This window comes from Nyctereutes procyonoides, unplaced genomic scaffold (assembly GCF_905146905.1).
Source record: "Nyctereutes procyonoides isolate TBG_1078 unplaced genomic scaffold, NYPRO_anot_genome, whole genome shotgun sequence".
Classification (NCBI taxonomy): Eukaryota; Metazoa; Chordata; class Mammalia; order Carnivora; family Canidae; genus Nyctereutes; species Nyctereutes procyonoides.
Window position 1 is genome coordinate 36,275,809 of NW_026575133.1, and position 18,205 is coordinate 36,294,013.

Sequence of the window (18,205 nt, forward strand, 5' to 3'; positions counted from 1 at the left end):
GGCACCTGTCAGGATGTAGGATGGGGCTCCGGACCACCCAACATCCTAAGCTGCACTCGGGGTCACTAACTGACATCATCTCTCTTCACAGATTTGTCATCAGTATTTGTTTAAGTTGCTTATTGAAAAGAAAAATAAGCATGAATATCAGGCCAGAAAGCTCACATTTTAGTCCTGAATGTTTTTCCCAAAGGTTGACACATTTTCTTTGAATGTAAATGAACATCAGTTCAACTTTTAAATTAAAATTCCTGCAGTGTGACTTCAGCCCTCCTGGAAATGTCCAAGCCAAAGTAGAGGAAAGGGCTTACTAATCCCCTTTGTGTATTTTCTCAAAGCAACAAGTAACATCAGCACTTAACGCGTCTCTGATACGATACCATAATAATCACACACGGAGAGGGTCTGTAACTTCGTGAATGACCTTGAAATTTCTGACAAATGCTTACCTGTCTTATAAAACTTCAATTTATACAGAAGAGCGAGAAGTGTCATGATATGAATGAAAAGATCAATTTCCCTGAACTTTCTTCACAAGAAAAACAAAAATATACGCGTTCGAAGATAAAAAAAATCCAAATGCTTATGTTTTTCCAGCTGTGAACTGAATCGCACAATCCATACACTTATAGAAAAAATATGTGATTGTTTTTAATGATTTATGTATAAAATAAAAATAAATTTTATGATACAATTTGATAAACTTTCATACAAAATTCTACTCACATAAAATGTATGCAGTTTTTTTTTTTTGCAACACAACAATTCTATTCGTATGTACAAATTCATAAAAGGCAGACACATCTTGAAGCAAAATGGTCAATTGAGGGTTGTGGCTAAGTCGTTCAACTCAGAAGAAAAGAGACAAGTATATGGGGGACTCGTGAACTGACACCCCTCCCACCTCCAATAATGCATTCAGTGCGATCTGATCAAACAATTTTATGGTACACGGTAGAAATGACAAAGTAGCCAACATGTCAGAACGGCAGAGCTTCATAAGCTGATCTTGAACTTACTCAGCTTGGAAAATCATAAAACCACCTGAGAAAAGGATTTGTTCTGGAAATCACAGTAGGGAAACCTAACCTGTGCCATCTGTGCTAATCCTTAAAGAAGCAGAACTTTCTCAGGCAATTCTAACATTTAAATGGCACCGCGTGGTTCGCACAATAAATATCTAGAAATAACAGTATCGGGACCCAGACCTTAAGACCTGTATGTCTCCAAACACTGGAATCCTTTATATACAAACTTAAGACTTTCCTAAGTATTTACAACACCATATGTGAGTGAAAAACTAAATATAAACCATGTTCTAAAAAAAAAACCCTTGCTTTAAAAAACAATTTCCAAAAAAAATGGGAACATCAAAAAAAAAAATGTTGCAAATCAGTGCCTCCCCTAAAGCCTCCCTTCAGCTGTCTGCCCCGAGCTACCCGCCTCTTAGGATCGCACATCTAGGGGAGGACCAGGCAGGATGCCAAGGCCGCGGGCGCAGGCGAGTGCAAGCCCCCCGGAGTCACTGCTCCTTACCTGGGGAACACCCTAGGGCAAATGTCCACGAAGGACATACTAAAATCTCCTTAAATGAATGAACTTTAAGGCAGGACACAGAAGCCAGAGGCCGTAGGGGCTGAGGAGAAACTGCCAAAGAAACTCACGTGTACTTTATAGAGATACAGCCTGAAGTGAACCCTCTCCAAGGGGAAGCGAACTCAAAATGGAGCGGACTCATTTTCAGGCCCCATTCGACTTGCAAGTGCCCACCAGGAGCAGTCATCCTTTACCTGCTCCACGCAGGGTCCAGTCACCAGACCTAAGACCTGAAAGCAAGGCCGCTGGTCCCCTGGCACGCCACCACCACTCACCTGCTGGAGGATCCTGGCACAGGACTGAGCAGGACAGGCTGCTGCACACACGCAGAGCACGCATCTGCACGGCGATACCCAACTGGAGGAAGGTGCGGACGCATGGCCCCTCTACACATGGGCATTCCTGCGGTCTCTCAAGTGTGGAGCTTTGAGACCGCACATCGGGTGGACGACGCTGAAAACTTCATTTTCTTAGGAAACTGCACTTAAAAGAGTACTGGCATTCTATCTTCCTTTTTATTGTCAGACTGAGGAAGATTTCCAGCTTTTGAAACGTCTGAGCTTTCACCTTCTCGAACTCAGATTGATGCTGTACACCATCCTCTGAATCTTCTCCTCGTTCTTCAGGACGTTGGCCTTCACGGCGCAGATCTTGTCCTGCTGGTCCTTAATCAGCTGCTCCAGCTCGGCCAGCTCGGCCTTCAAGGGCTCCACCGCGCAGTCCGTGATGCTGATGGGAAACACAGGGGCTCGTGAGTATCTGGTCTTGGCTTAGCTTTGCTTCCTCGTTAAAATAACAAAGGAAGACAAAAGTAAGGTATTCACAGCATCCAAAGACAAAGGGTCAAAATACAAACATACTCTGATAATGATGGAAAGGGATGAGGACCTCACACCTGTGAAAAACATATTTCACCACCCCACAGCCCAGAGTCCAACATGCAATTACACAGAGGAGCTGAATATTCAAGTCCTCACATCACATTTTGCAGAGAACCCTGGGATGGCAGGGAGGGGAACGGCGCAGCCACCAAGGGCCGCCGCCTCTGGGCAGCCCAACAGGTGCCCCACCTTCCTCTGGGAGAAGCTCGTCCAGCTTCCAGGGCTTCCCCATGGATGCCTCCTGACTCATGTGTTCAAGGCATGAGGCCTTTCAGTGCTGTGTTACCTGCCAGGAAAAATCTAGAACACTCTTCGGAAAGAATGGGGGGGGGGGCCTGGGTGGCTCAGTTGGTGAAGCGTCTACCTTCGGCTCAGGTCATGATCTCAGGGTCCTGGGATCAAGCCCTGCATGGGGCTCCCTGCTCAGCCGGGGAGTCTGTTTCTCCCTCTCCCTCTGCCCCTTCCATCCAATTGTGAGCTCTAATAATTTTTTTTTAAGACTCTATATAAAAAACAAAACAAAAAAACAAAAAGAGTGATTGTTCCCAATCATCCTGCCACAAAGCAAACTCATGTTCTGTGAGGAACAAGCACCTAGTGTGGCTTTTCAGTATCTTCAATCCTCTGTAGGAAGTGCCAACAAATCACCATGCTGGACTCGGCACCAAACAGTTCTCGGTGATTTTCTAATTCCTTTCATGCTGAACATTTAAACTTTTAAGGGACTTTTTTTTAAGAATAAGCAGACTACTAATAAAGAATGCAGGTTTGCTATCACACAGCATTTACCATGTGGTTTACAGACCTAGCACTTGTCCACTCAGATCGTTTCCTGACAAACCCTTAGCAACTGATACAGTTTCATGCATTCCCGATTCCCTGATTATAAATACAGAACATCAAACGTTTCCCTAAAATAGGGAAAGTTTTTAGTGGTTATTGTATTTCCTTTACAGTAGCAATTTCAAAATAGGCTCACCAGCATTAATTTCTTTTAGAGCAAAAAATTAAAATACTTTCAAAGTATAAACAGTTACCAAACTTTGGGAATTCTGAGAAAACACATATAAAAATAATACCCATACTGCAAAGGCCCCTGTATTTTTTATTGCCTGTATCTAGTTGCACATGAACGTTAACTCCAAGTCTTTCTTAACTGCTACAAAGATGTGCACTTTGAGATATGAACGCAGAAGGGAAACACTTCCTGTGGGAAGGGTGGTGGTCTCCTGGGAGGCGTCCCTCTGCCGCCCCCACCCCCACTGACCTCTGCTCCTTCTGCAGGGCCTCGGCGTGCTGCTTATTCTCATTGTGCCACAGCTGCAGCTCGTTCTGCATGGCGTCCACGTCCTCCTGGATGTAGTCCATGATCTTCCCCAGGGGGAGCGCACTCTTGCACAGGGTCTGGATGGACACACGCAGCTTCTCTATCTCCTTGGAAACTATGTCCTTCTCCTTCTTCCATGCTGACTCAAAGACAAGCAATTTCTCCTACAGTCAGTGGGGAAAACAGAGAAGTAAACATCCTCACTCCTAGGGCAGAACGAGGACATGCTGAGGGAGGAAAGACATGGAGGGGGAGGGTGGACAGTACTGGCTCAGGACCCACTTTCCACTCGTGCAAAGCGCCGTGCGAGCAGTACACTGTGCACAAGGAGGGTCCACACCCTCCCTTCTCAAAGGTGCAGGGGTCAGAGGTACCTGGCAGGCTGTCAGAGAAGCAAATCTCTATACAGTAAGATTTATCTCCCGACTGACCAGAAACTGACCAGAAACTATGGTTACCAAAGCTCAAGGACACTGATGACTGGCAGAAAAGGGACCTGACCCTGCATCTCCCTCCTTGAATGGACCTACTTTCCATGTCAAATGACTCTGCAACCCAACTCACTGGCGAAAAGAGGTGAGTTTTTTCCTCCTACAGAGAGGAGGAGAATTGCTGCTGTGGAGGTGAAGGGATGGGAGGTTTGCAGAGGAAGGCATGGTGGGCAGCACCAAGCTGGACAGAGAGCCCACTGGATAAGGGCTAGATGGAGCTGGCTGGACAGACATCAAGGAGGCCTGGTGCCTTCAGTGAGAATCACTGGTATAGGGGCGGTGGAGGGGGTGCCCACAGAACAGCAAGCAAAGAAGGGAAGGAGACAGGCAACTGGAGAACTTCATTCAATGTTAGTCAGGAATTCTCTTCATATGAGCTTTTTTTTTTTTTTTTTTTTTAATCACAGACCGCTCTGAATTTCAAAAATTGATGTAAGTTGATATGCAATGAGTAGTTGGGCTCTTGGAAAACCTTTCCTAGGGCATGGACATTGTTTAGGAAGCCCTCCCTGGATGCTCCCAATCCTGGTAAAAGTTTTACTGCTTTACCCCTTTACAGTATGAGTCAAATGCTGTTAATTAAATTATAATTACCTTGTTTTATTAACTTATTTAACCACTTGTGTTACTTCTAATGCCAGCTTTAGATTGTAGGCTCCAGGAGAGCAGGAACGCTGTCTGGATCCACTGTGGCCCATATAGGTTCTCCTTTTTGGCAAAGGTTTCTCCTTTGTCAAACAAAGGCAGTGACTAAGTAATCTACCTGTCAAGATTCTAGCTCCACTACCTACTGGACTTTGGCAAGCATACAGAAAGCCTTAGCATAATGCCTGGCACACAGAAAATTTAACAGAAAATGTTAAAAAAACAGGAGGAAAAATGAAAGGTAAAACTCATAAACTAATAAGGCAAGGTTGCAGGATACAAGATAAACATACAAAAATCAATTCTATCTCTACATACCGTCAACACATGGACACTGAATTTAAAAATACAGTGTTATTTATAATTGTATATGTAATCAAAAGAGAAAAATACCTAGGTATAAATCTAACAAAATATGTATAGAACTTGTGTACTGGAAAGTACATAATGTGGATGAAAGAAATCAAAGCAGACCTAAACAAATGGAGACATACAAATGTTCCTCAACTGCAAAATTCAAATATTGTAAAGATGTCAATTCTCCCCAAATTGATACACAAGTTTAACAAAATTCCTATCAAAGTCCCAACCAGGGACACCTGGGTGGCTCAGTGGTTGAGCATCTGCCTTCAGCCCAGGGCATGATCTGGGGGTCCTGGGATCAAGTCCCACATCAGGATCCCCACAGGGAGCCTGCCTCTCCCTCTGCCTGTGTTTTTGTTTCTCTGTGTCTCTCACGAATCAATAAATAAAATCTTTAAAAATATATACCAATCAAATTTTTAGGAAATATAAGATTATCCTAAAATTTATAAGGGAAGGCAAGGGAACTAGAATAATTAAAACAGTGTTTTTAAAAAAGAATAAAGAGGGAGCAAACAGTCTATCCAATTTCAGGACTTACTATGTAGCTACAGTAATCAAGGCTGTATGGTATTGGCAGGATAGACACATAGACCAATGGAACAGAATGAAGAATCCAGAAATAGACCCTCACAAATAGGCCTGATTTTTTTTTTTAAGATTTTTATTTATTTGAAAGAGAGACAGAGAGAGCACAAGCAGGGGGTAGGGTAGAGGGAGAGGCAGAAGCAGACTCCTCACTGAGCAGGGAGCCCGATATGGGGCTCAATCGCAGGACCTCAAGATCATAAACTGAGGGGATCCCTGGGTGGCGCAGCGGTTTGGCGCCTGCCTTTGGCCCAGGGCGCGATCCTGGAGACCCGGGATCGAATCCCACATCGGGCTCCCGGTGCATGGAGCCTGCTTCTCCCTCTGCCTATGTCTCTGCCTCTCTCTCTCTCTCTCTGTGTGTGTGACTATCATAAATAAATAAATAAATAAATAAATAAATAAATAAATAAATAATCATAAACTGAGCCAAAGTCACCTGCTTAACCACCTGAGCCACCCAAGCACCTCTGCCCAACTGATTTTTTTTTTTTTTTTTTTTTTTTTTTTTTTTGCCCAACTGATTTTTGACAAAGGTGCAAAAGCAATTCAATGAAGGAAACAGAGCCTTTCAACATGTGGCATTGGAACAACTGGATATTTACAGGGAAAAAAGGAAACTTGACCTGAGTCTCCTACCTTATATAAAAATCAACTCAAAATGGATCATGGACTCAAATACAAAATGTAAAATTATAAAACTTTTAAGAAAAGACTTGGGAGAAAATCTTTGGAATTTAAGGCCAAGCAAAGAGTTCTCACACTGGACACCAAAAGCATGATTCATTAAAGGAAAAACTGATAAAGTAGACTCTATCACAACTTAAATCTTTTGCTGTGCGGAAGACCCTGTTGAGAGGTTGAAAGACAAATTAGAGAGTAAGAGTACATATTTCAAAACCATGTATCTGACAAAGCACTAGTATCTAAAATATCTACACCCTCAAAACTCAACAGCAAAAAAGCAAACAATCCAAGAGACAGAAACAAATGTTGCACCAAAAAAGGATACAGAGATGACCAATAAACACATGAAAAGATGTTATCTTATTAGGGCAACTGAAATTAAAGCCACAGTTAGATATCATTACCAGGATGGCTTTTAAAAAATAGTGACACCACCACATGCTGGTGAGGATGCAGAGAAACTTGACTACTTGTACATGGCTGGTAGGAGTGTAAAATGGTACAGCTCCTATGGAAAATAGTATGGCAGTTTCTTTAAAAGCTAGCATGCAACCAGCATCTGACCTAGCAACCACACTCCTGGACACTTATCCCAGAGGAATGAAAAGTCACGTTCACATGAAGCCTGTACATGATGTTTATAGAGGCTGTAATCAGAGCAGCCCCAAACTGGAAACAACCCAGATGCTCTTCAGCAGGTGAACAGTTAAATGAACTGTGCTGCACTCACACCACAGAACACTACTTGGCAATAAAAAGGAATGAACCGCTGATTCATACAACCACCTGGATGGATCTCCAGACAGTTACGCTGAATGAAAGCAGCCAAGCTCCAAAGACTACGTGCTCTATGATGCCAATTAAAGAACGTTCTTGCTGGGGATACCTGGGTGCCTCAGCGGTTTAGCGCTTGCCTTAGGGCCAGGGCGTGATCCTGGAGTCATGGGATCAAGTCCCTCATCAGGCTCCCTGCATGGAGCCTGCTTCTCCCTCTGCTTGTGTCTCTGCCTCTCTGTGTCTCTCATGAATAAATAAATAAATAAAATCTTAAAAAAAAATGTTCTTGAAATGACAATATTATAAAAATGGAGAATAGTTAGTGGTTGCTATGGGCTGAGGAAGGGTGAGGTGGGAGAGAGGGAAAAGTGTGGCTGTAAAGGCAGTAAGAAGGACCTTTGCGGTGTTGGAACTGCTGTGTATTCGACTGTATCAAGGTGGATATCTGGGTGTGATCCATACTATGGCTTTACAAGATGCCATCAGTGGGAGAAACTGCCTACGTGGGAAATCTTCATTATTTCTTGCAACGGCACGTGAATCAAAGTTGTCTCAAAATAAGCTTAAGCTGAAGAAAAGTTAGTGGCCACACAAAGGCCTTTAAAATAAAATGGCAAATGACTAAAATGAATTCCAGACAACAAAAAACGACTTATGGAGGAAAAAGTGTTGTCTTTACTGTACACAGATTAGTAAATCTCTCATTAACTTAGCTGAATGATTTAAAATTCTACTACAACATTCAGAGGTGCCTGGGGGGCTCAGGCAATGAGCATCTGACTGTTGATTTCAGCCCAGGTCATGATCTCAGGGTCATGAGATCGAGCCCTGCATCAGGCTCTGCATTTAATACAGAGTCTGCTTGCGATTCTCTCTCTCCCTGCCACACCCCCAGCTTGTGCACGCACGTGCTCGCTCCTCTCAAACAAATGAATAAACCTTTAAAAAATTAAACAAACTTCCAGTAAAACATATTCATAATGCTTATTAAGTGATTCCCATGTATTTGGCATTATGTTGAGTCTGATAACAAAACTGTTCAAGGTACAGAACTCAGGATGGGGGGTTAATATTTGTAAATGTCCAATAAAACCGGTGAGTTACAAGGTAGACCAAGACACAGAGGGGTTAACTGGCCAAGCTCCCTCCTATTCTAGGTCACCCTGTCAAACTCCCCCATAGTTCAGTATCACAGCACCAAGCTGAATTAGGAACACTAATCTTAAATTCATAACTTTATTTTTAAGGGATTAAGAATCCAAAACAAAATGCATTTGGGCTGTGATTATGACAGTCAAGAGAGACTTTTATTATTGCTGCAAACACACTGCCGCAAAACACCAAAATTCTGGCTTTTTTTCCTTTTAGAAAGCTTTCATTTAAATGAACATGGCAGAGTGGGGTAAAGTCAGTGATTATTTGCTTCAAAAGTACACCTACACGGCTCTGATGATAGGCTGATTTATATATAGCCCATGCAGCTACATCAGCAAATTTCCAGACAAACATAACCACTATAAACCTTTACTTTATAGACTTTTAATATGTATAATAAAATATGAGAATCTACTACCATATTCACCACATGGGAATGAGTCATATGAAAGACACTTAATTTCTGGAAACAGAAGAGCAAAAAATAATGAAACTGTATCATTACGCAAAATACTACTTCAAACAACCTAGAATGTAGGAAGACTTTGGGGAAACGCCGTGAGAGGTCTGGAGCATGTGCTTGGCAGGTACAAAGCTGGTGCCCATCTGGCTTCACCACCTCCTAACTTTACGGCCCTGGAGCTTGACTTGACCTCTCTGTACCTCGGCTTCATCACAATAAAATGGAAATCATAATATTTATCCTGCAGGTGAGATTAAATGGGATAATATAAAACAAGCAGCTCAGTGCCTCGCACATAGTAAACCTTCAATAAACGTTAACCGTTATCATAAATTCATCCGACACGAAGAACAAAACTGCAAGCCTCACTGGCTGTGATGCGGCTCTTTTACCTCAAGCTAACTTGTCAGCTACAAAAGATTCTGGGTCAGGCGTGTTCTGAGTGCTCCGGTGTGTTCCAAAAAAACGCATTTATATGGTGTCAGCACCAACTCACAAGTTCCTATGTCTGGCTTCGGATGGACAGATTCTTTCATCAAAAATACACCTTCCTTACTGACACCTTCCCTTTCCCATCTCCACCCGATAAACATAAATAACCACTACCATGAAATTAGATCTCAGAACTCTTTCCTGGAAGACCCGTGGTTCTGCTCTGGGCCGGGCGGGACCAGCTGTAGCGGTGCTCTGCGGCACCCCTGCCCCGGCACCCCTTCCCCCGGGGGCGGCCCGCCGGGGTGGCAGCAGAGAGTGTCCCCCGGGGACCCGCCCCCAGCCTCCTGCGGCCTCCTGGGCCTCCTGCTTCTCGTGCAGGCTGCAGACTATTTACTCAGCTGCCTTCTGGCAGGAAGGCCTCTGACAAAGCGTTTCAGCGTTTGGCTGGCCGCTTCACACGTGTGCTTTAGAAAAAGTGATTTTCCAAGATTTTTCAGGTGAACACTTACTTCTGGGACTTTGCGTTGACCACACACACACTTGTCCCCAGAAATGTGAGCATTTGTGTTTATGGTGGTTTTCAAGTTTACAGTGATTTATTCTGAGTCATTTAAATAAATGCTATGAACTAAAACGTTTGTTTCTTTACCTTTCGATCGCAGTGCTTCCTGAGAGACAAGTACTGATCTACAAATAAAGCCCCACAAGCCTGAGCCCCAGGCACTGCCACAGGCCGCTCAGAAGCAGACTTCGGGGCACAAGGGCAGGGCGTGGCACCTGCGCGCTGCCCTCCGCCCAGCCGATCGGGGGTCGCCCCACGCCCGAGCAGCACTGCACCCCACGTTAAGCAAACCCAATCCACAAGGCCTGATGGATGCGGGGTGCGCAGAGGGAATAGTGAATCAGCGAGTGTGAAGATTTGCTTTCAATAACGCACTCTCCCATGACCTCAGGAAGTGATTCATATACGAGCTGCCAAAAGTCCATTTTCTTCACAGACCGAGGATCGCCGCATCCAAGTTGCGAGGGAAACGCTGAGACGACAGAGTCGGTGTGGGGAGTGTGCGGCTGCCCAGAGGCGGCCTATCGCCCAGCTTCTCTGGAAACCAAGCACGCACCTCTCGCGCGGGTGCCGCCGGACCAAGCAGGCTGGCACCGCGTGTCTTGACCGTCTTGCGCATCCGGAGCAGCACGTCCACCGTCACCCGGTAACAAAATGATAAAGCGAGTCCGCAGCCCCCGGCTGGGTCGCCGCCGCCACCCGCCGCCCTCCGTGTGCACCTGCCCCCCGCCCGGCGCCGTCGGCCTCTCCTGCTCAACCGAGCTCGGGGCGCGTGTGTGTGCAGCCCCGCGGGGCCCTCCCCACGCGGCGGCTGGGCACTCGGGCTGTTCGGGGCCTGCGGCTACCACAACCACCGTTGGGGAAAAGCGGTTTTTTCGGAGCAGCTAAACCGTAAGTCACGACAGCCAGAGACGGCGACGGCAGCCCGGCAGCCCTTACGCAGGCCGCTGTGAACCAGGCGGGGCACAGGGCCCTCGGGACGTGCAGTGACGAGGGGCGCCGCGGGCCACAGGGTAAGTCTGCGACTTTGTGACGCGGTGTCAGACAGTTTTCCAAAAACGGTTGTGCCAAGTGACGTCAAATGTTCTTCACGAACCGAGAGGCTCTTTCTACGCATAAAACACAAGAACGCAGCAACCAGGGCGGCGCGGCGCTCCGACGGCGGCAGGTGCAGGCGCTGAACCCGGCCCGGCGGCAGCAAGAGCGGGCTCTGCCGCCCCGGGAACCCGCCGGGGAGCGCGGCGCTTGCGGCGGCAACTACCGAGGGGCCCGGGTGCTCCGGGCGAGCAGGACGCCCAAGAAGCGGCGCGTCCCCAGGGCGCCACGGCAGAACGAATAACCCCACGCCTCCGCTTCCCCACCTAGGAGGCGGGGATGGGACCGACCGGATCAACTGCTGGGGACCCCAGCGACGCGCCGCTCCGCAGTCCTGAGGAGTCCTGCAGGGACGCAGGCAGCCGCTGCCCCGCCGACGGCCTCGGCACTGCCGGGAAGCTTCGCGGGAGGGCAGGTGCCGGCGCTCGCTCCGCTCCAGCACGTGGCGCAGAGCCAGAGGCCGCCGCCCTTAGCCGCGCTCCGGACCGGAGGGCCCGCGGGCAGCGACGGGCGACAGGTACCAGTGAGCGGGCCCCAGACCCACTGGGGCACTGGAGCTGCGGCCAAGGGTCAGGGCAGCGCAGGAGAGATGTCTCTTCACGTGGCCTTTCTGACGGCCCTGAAGACTGCAAATAGCCTAAGAACCCACCTCTTCTCACACACGGAACGGAACGGACCAGACGGGCACTCACAAAGCCCGCGGGCAGCGGGGAAATGCGGAACTCAAATTCTCAGCCACAACCACCCCCTCTCCATCCCTCTCTACCTAAAGTCACGGGAGTTAAGATATGATAATGCTGGCCTCAGACTGGTCTTCCAAGCATTTCTCTATGAAAGGCTATTCTCACATATTTATTCTCTCAGAGGAACTCTAGAGTATTCTTTGCCAAGCTCCAAAACATCCACTGAATATTTATTGGCATTCCATTAAATTTATAAACTAAGTTGAGGGAAATAACATCTCTATCATACGGAGTTTCCCACCCAGTAACACTCTCTCGACTTTTTCCAGGCCTTTTTTATATTTCTTGGTAAAATTCTGTGGCTTCTCAAAATAGTTGCTATAAATTTCTTGTTAAATGCATGCCTCGGTAAGTTAGGTTTTTGTTTCCAGGTCTGAAGGGGAGCTTTATGCACGTTATTTTCAACGGGCTATTGCTGACATGTAGGAAAAATACTGACTTTCGTATTATTTGTTTTGACATTGGCCATCAAATACCTTTTTTCCAAACAGTTAACCTTTTGAGGATCAATTTATTTGGTGGACTGCTGTGATCTTCAAATAACGATGATCCTGTCTCATCCCATGAAGAACTCGGTACCTCATGTGTCTCTGCACTAACTAGGAGCCCCAGTGTAGCCGGACAGGACTGTTTCACAGCCTCGTTCCCGAGTCTGGGGGGGAATGTACGCAGCCCTTCACTGCTGCCTAGGATGCCCACTGCCTGGTGCAGACATGAGCCCCCTCCACTCCTCGTTCACTACACGTTTCTAGTTGTAAGGGATCCTGAATTCTATATGCGCCATTTATTATTAAGAGAAAACACACCTACCTGCAACCTTATTTGGTTCAAGAATAGTTTCTTGGTTAAACCTAAGAGAAGTAAACCATGTTTAAAGGGTGCTGCAACCACTGAGGTCAATTTGTTTTAGGCTGGGAGGGCTGCCTCTTGCCTAAATGAGAGGAACAGGAAGCGCTGACTATTCACGGAAACAGAATCATATTTACCTAACAGAGGTAGATCTTTGCTCCTAGGATACGTTCTAGTTCACTATTAGTTATATAATAAATTACATGCTTTAGAAAAAAAATAGTAGTAGTAGTTACTAGTTCCTAACCATGAACTTTTAGTTCTTATTGTTCTTTAAATCTCTAACATCCATTCTAGGTACAGATTTTTAAGGTTCTATTAATTCTTTCAAAATATACCAAGTAGATTCTGGCCAGAATGAAAATATTGGAACCCAACTAGGAAACAACCGTAAAACAGAACAAACCCTCAGAAGCAGCTGTTTCCAGGCCACATCTGAGAGCCTGAGAAAGGACAAGGGGGCAGCCCACCCCAAACCTTGCTCGCTGTGTGAGGACACCCTCCTGGCGCTGGCTTAGAGCATGAGGGTGCCACTGAGCCATGGAGGTGAAGGCCCCTCCATGGGGCAGCTGACACTCTGGAACCGGCAGACGGGGAGGGCCAGACTCCAGCTGGGCCCAGAGAACCATCTGAGATAATTACCCATGGATCGGAGAGCCTGTGTGCAATCCCAAGTGCCCCAAGAAGTTCCAGTACACCATCGGAGCAAAAACGAGTTTGGACACACTGAAGAGGGGAAGAGAAGGAACAGTCTGACTTTACCCACCCTTTACCCCCATCACTTTTCCAATGGGGCACAGCATAGGACCAAGAGAGACCTCAGCTCGTAATTTCTCCTGTGGGGTTAAGTGATAGCATGTGAGGGAGCACCTGGCCTCCCTAGCTGTGCAGGATGTATATCCTATGACTAGGGGCTCAGGAGCAGCTGGGAGAGAGGTGGACAGGACTCTCAGAGGACATCAAAGGGACAAGGTCCAACTGCACCGCAGACCCCATTGAGAAGTCCACACACAAGCTGCTGTGGACACCTTGCCCATGGATCCCCACCCCTGCTGGCCCACAACATCCCGAGCACTCAGCGTGCCTCACCCACGTGCACCCCCACCATGTAGCTGGCTCCGTGTGTGCCCTCCTGATGGTGGCAAACACAAGCTTTGACAGACAGCCAGGGAACAAATGCACAGACCCAGCCCGAGTCTGCGGGCCAGGGGGAGACCACAAAAAAGGAAAGCACAAGGGGGGCTATTAGCACTCACCCAAGGGTGCTTCAGGTTGGAGAGAAGGCATGCAAGCTTAAGAATTCTGCCCCAAGAGGGAGCAAGAAACGTGAGGCAAGTATGTCCACAGAAGGTCTGAAGAAGCTCCAGAATCCCCACCAGGGCCAACAAAAGGTCACGTGTCTCCCGAAGTCAGTGAGTAAAGATGGATGAGGTCACTGCTACTTCAAGGCAAATCCAGCAACACATGGCTCCAAGGAACACAACTATCAGGGAAACACTGGCACCACCAAAATATCTCAGTAACCTTCCAGTAACTGACCCCAAAAACATGGATTCTACATTTTACCCGGTGAAGAATTCAGAACAGGTGTTCTAAGGAAGCTCAAATGAGCTACAAGAAAACACAGAAAGACAATTCAACAAGTCAAAGAAATAATACATGGAAAAAATGAATAGTTTAACAAAGAGATAGAAATCCTAAAAAAAGAACCAAACAGAAGAAAGAATGTGTGAATTACAGGACAGATCTGAGGTTATCCCGCTCGAGGAAAACAAAAAGAATAAAGGGGGTAAAGAGAGCCCAGTCGGCTGAGCTGGAAGGTCCGGCTCGGCCACATTCCCATGTCCGGCAGTGGGTCCCGCCGAGCGCCCGCTGCTTGTCTTCTCCCCGATGCCTCTCCAGCAGGGAGCCAGACCTCGGGGCTGCCCTGGGGGGAGCTCCTGAGGAGCCGGCTGCCCATGGCGGGGAGCCCTGGGGCTGCCTGTGTGTGGGAGTCGGGGTGGGGATGGGGCTGGGGTTCCTCGGTCCCCTGTGCTGCGTGGCCTTCAGGCCGAGCCCCATGCTCACCCAGCCCCTACTCACTAGGGCGAGGAGGGTGTCCTCCACACGCTGGTGTGAGAGATCCAGCACCACAAGTGGTGCACGCACGCTGAGTCCACCTGGTGCGGGTGGCCCAGCGGCGCGAGCACCAAGTGTGGGACCCAGGAAATTTAACAAAAATCCCCTACCCCAGGACGAGCAGAGCAGGACTGATTCCATTTTGTGCTACACCTGCCACCTCCCCTATGACCCCCACATGACCTGCTTATGGCTTGAGGCGCTGCCCCACCCTAGTCAAGCCGCTGGGCACACGCTCATCGGAAATCGGCTCCTAACAATGTAACCCTGCTTTGTGCCCGCCAAAACTGCGCGCCGATTCTGACCGCAGTACTAGGCCAGCTCAAGTGGATACTAGAGGCTAAGGTGTCATTCAATCGGCCACCTGCGTGTGGACCGACATGACTGTGCAACTTTCTGCGTATCCCATGGGCCAGTGGCCCCTAGAAAGCTGCTTCGCCTCTTAGTCTCGGGGCCCAAGTCTCTGCTCCGCTGTGTCGGGTGCACTTGGACCCAAGCCCGAGCTTGTAAATAAACCCTCGTGTGTTTGAAAAAAAAAAAAAAAAGAGAGAGCCCAGGAGATCGGTGGGATCCCATCAAATGAAGCAATCTGCAAATTACTGGAGCCAGAAGGAAGAGGGGGTCGTGGGGGCAGAAAACTTATTTAAAGAAATAACGGCTGAAAATACCCCAAGTCCGGGGAGAGTCTGGGTCTCCAAGTTCATGAAGCTCACGAAGTTCACCAAACAAACTCAACTTCGGGAGATCCTCCCCAGACATACCATAACAGAACTGGCAAAGAGAATCTTCAGGGCAGCAAGAGAAAAGCTTGCACGTCCCAAGGAAGCCCTAAGACCGCAGCAGACTTCTGGTCTGGAGGGAGCAGATGATGCACTCGAAGGCTGAGGGAGGCCAAGTGCCCACGAGAACAGGACCCTGCAAAGCTGTCCTTCAGAGGAGAAGACGACATACAGCCGCTCCCAGACAAGCAGCTCTGAGGAGTCGGCCAGCAGCGGACCTGCCTCCCAGGAAATCCCAAGAGGAGGCCCGGGGCTGCCCTGAGAGCCATGCATTCTCTTAGACAAAATAGACTTCTAGCCAAGAACTGTGATAAGAGACAAGGAAGGTCACGTCATTATTTGCGGATGAGGGTCAACTCAAGAGGACATGAGCACGGGAAACACGTTAGCGCCCAGCACTGGAGCACCTACACACATCACACAAATACCAGCAGGGGGAGGAAGTGGGTGTCTGGACTCCCGCTGTCCTGACCTACAAGCTTCAAGCAAACAGAACCAAGCACCCTACTGAGGGCTGTCATCGTGGCAAGAAAACCAGCGGCATTTTGCAAATAGGACAGCTGACTCCAGGGCACTCTCAGAAAACCAAAAGATTGGAAAAGCTGGAGTCGAGCACCAGTCAGAATGGAAATCACATCAGAAGACACTCCCGGCAGGCAACCGGGGTGGCTCAGCAGTTTAGCGCCACCTTCAGCCCAGGGCCTATCCTGGGGTCCCGGGATCGAGTCCCGAGTCAGGCTCCCTGCATGGAGCCTGCTTCTCCCTCTGCCTGTGTCTCTGCCTCCCTCCCTCTCTCCCTCTCTCTCTCTCTCTCTCTCTCTGTCTTGAATAAATAAATAAAATCTTAAAAAAAAAAAAAAAAGACAACACTCCCGGGAAGGCCCTTGCTCCCTGTGCCCACTGCAGCATTCCCATTTAAGGATCAACCACACATCTGCATGACCCCCAAGTCAGTGACCTGACTTCATCGCATCCCATCATGCATTCCCCCCGTCTCTTTAAAAGTGTGCATTTGTTACATAGGTTTTAGGGTAACTGGCCCACACCTGGGCCACTGGACAGGGCAGCAGGGCACATTTCCCGTTGGTCAGGAAGATGTCTCAAGATCCGCCTCAACTCCACAGCTTCCTGCTCAAACCAGCCAGGTCCAAGAGCACCCCCGCTACCACCCAGGGACCTGGGGGACGGGGGGAACAGGCTCTTTCCTCCCTAAACATTAAGACCCCAGGTCTTCCGAAAGGTTAATGTGACCAGCCTCTCTGTGCACAGGAACCAACAGAGGCCAGCAGCCAGCTGGGCCAGAGGTTCTATGGCGATGTCTGATTCTTGCCTGGGGAACTTTTTGAAATACCAATGCCAGGTCCTGGCCCAGAGACTGATCTAACTAACAGGTCTGAGGAGGAGCCCTGGCACTGATATTTAATAAAAACTCTCTGAATGGTTCTAATGCATCAGCAGCTCTAAGCAGATACACTTTAAGTACCTTTCAAAGGACATAAGACTAAAGTTTACTTGCTTTACATTTTATAATCATTTTCTATGCTACAAGCAGTGGCAGCAAAAAATGTAAGTTAAAAACATACCCTAAGGGCACCTGGGTGGCTCAGTGAAGCATCTGCCTTTGGCTCAGGTCATGATCTCAGGGTCCTGGGATCGAGCCCCATGTCCAGCTCCCCCCTCAGCAGGGGGTTTGCTTCTCCTTCTGCACACTCACCCCCCACCTGGCACTCATGCTCTCTCTCAAATAAATAAATAAAATCTTAAAAAAAATACACTACAAAAGTATTTTGTTTTCACTATGATAGTTTTCACTATCATCTCTGGAAATTACCATTATGATTATTAAATTGTTTTGCTTTTTATTTCCATCCCTTTATTAACTAATTGGATTTGCTACTTTAAATGTCTTGTTAAAATAGTCATCACTTTTTACTTGGGCCTTTTGCTACAATCTTCTAATTCTGGTTCCAGTTTTATTTTTACATATTTAGCCTCCTAAATTCTGACCATATTTCATAGCTCTAAAAATACCAGACAAAATAATCACACCCAAATTAACCATTAATCCTACAAGGCAGTTTCTGGGCAATATGAAACCCACCTTATGGTTGGCATGTGAACCGAAGAAGAAACATTCAAACCTATTAACTAGAAGCGCTTCAACAGAAAATACCTTTCACAGAACCAATGACGAATATAAGGACTGAGTCCAACGGCTGGAAGAGCAGAGGAAAATTCAAACACAGGACAGTCAGGTCCTAAATACCCTTGCAAGCAGTAAGGCCAAGATGGCAATACTATGTTATAGATGGTAACCTGACCTGCTGATGTAGATTGGGGATTGGCTTGTGCTCAGTATGCTCTACTCCTCCAGCTGTTGAAAAGGTGAACCCAAAACCACACAATTTCAGTGAGTGATTGAGACCAGGAAGGAAATAGAGGTGGCGTCTGAGACCAGTGGGCGATGGGGTGGCGAGAGGACTAATGAAGCCGGCTGGTCAGGGGAGGCCCCTCTGAAGAGCTGGTATGTGAGCAGGGACTTGCATGGTGACAGGAAGAGTCTCTGACTAACCAAATGGCAGTTTTCTCCAAGAGGTCCTATTACGGTGCACCAGGCCCGGGATACCAGCAGCCCGCCTCCAGATAACTCT

General features: G+C 47.6%; 2 protein-coding genes across 4 annotated transcripts in view; both read right to left on the minus strand.

Annotated features, from left to right (window-relative positions):
• Nucleotides 1-1,996, minus strand: part of ASB1 (ankyrin repeat and SOCS box containing 1) — a 39,734-nt gene extending 37,738 nt beyond the window's left edge. For both annotated transcript variants that reach the window (XR_008667098.1, XM_055346158.1), the window contains exon 1: nt 1,872-1,996. Coding sequence is in view for 1 of the 2 variants with exons in the window: in XM_055346158.1 (XP_055202133.1) it covers nt 1,872-1,996 (125 nt within the window). In the remaining variant the exon portion in view is untranslated. The remainder of the gene's footprint in view (nt 1-1,871) is intronic.
• A 150-nt stretch (nt 1,997-2,146) lies between these two features.
• The window catches only part of TRAF3IP1 (TRAF3 interacting protein 1), a 58,637-nt gene continuing 42,578 nt past the window's right edge, over nt 2,147-18,205 (minus strand). For both annotated transcript variants that reach the window (XM_055346156.1, XM_055346157.1), the window contains 2 exons: nt 3,745-3,968; nt 2,147-2,325 (listed from right to left, as the gene is read on the minus strand). In XM_055346156.1, coding sequence (XP_055202131.1) covers nt 2,160-2,325; nt 3,745-3,968 — 390 coding nt within the window. In that variant the 3' untranslated portion in view covers nt 2,147-2,159. The remainder of the gene's footprint in view (nt 2,326-3,744; nt 3,969-18,205) is intronic.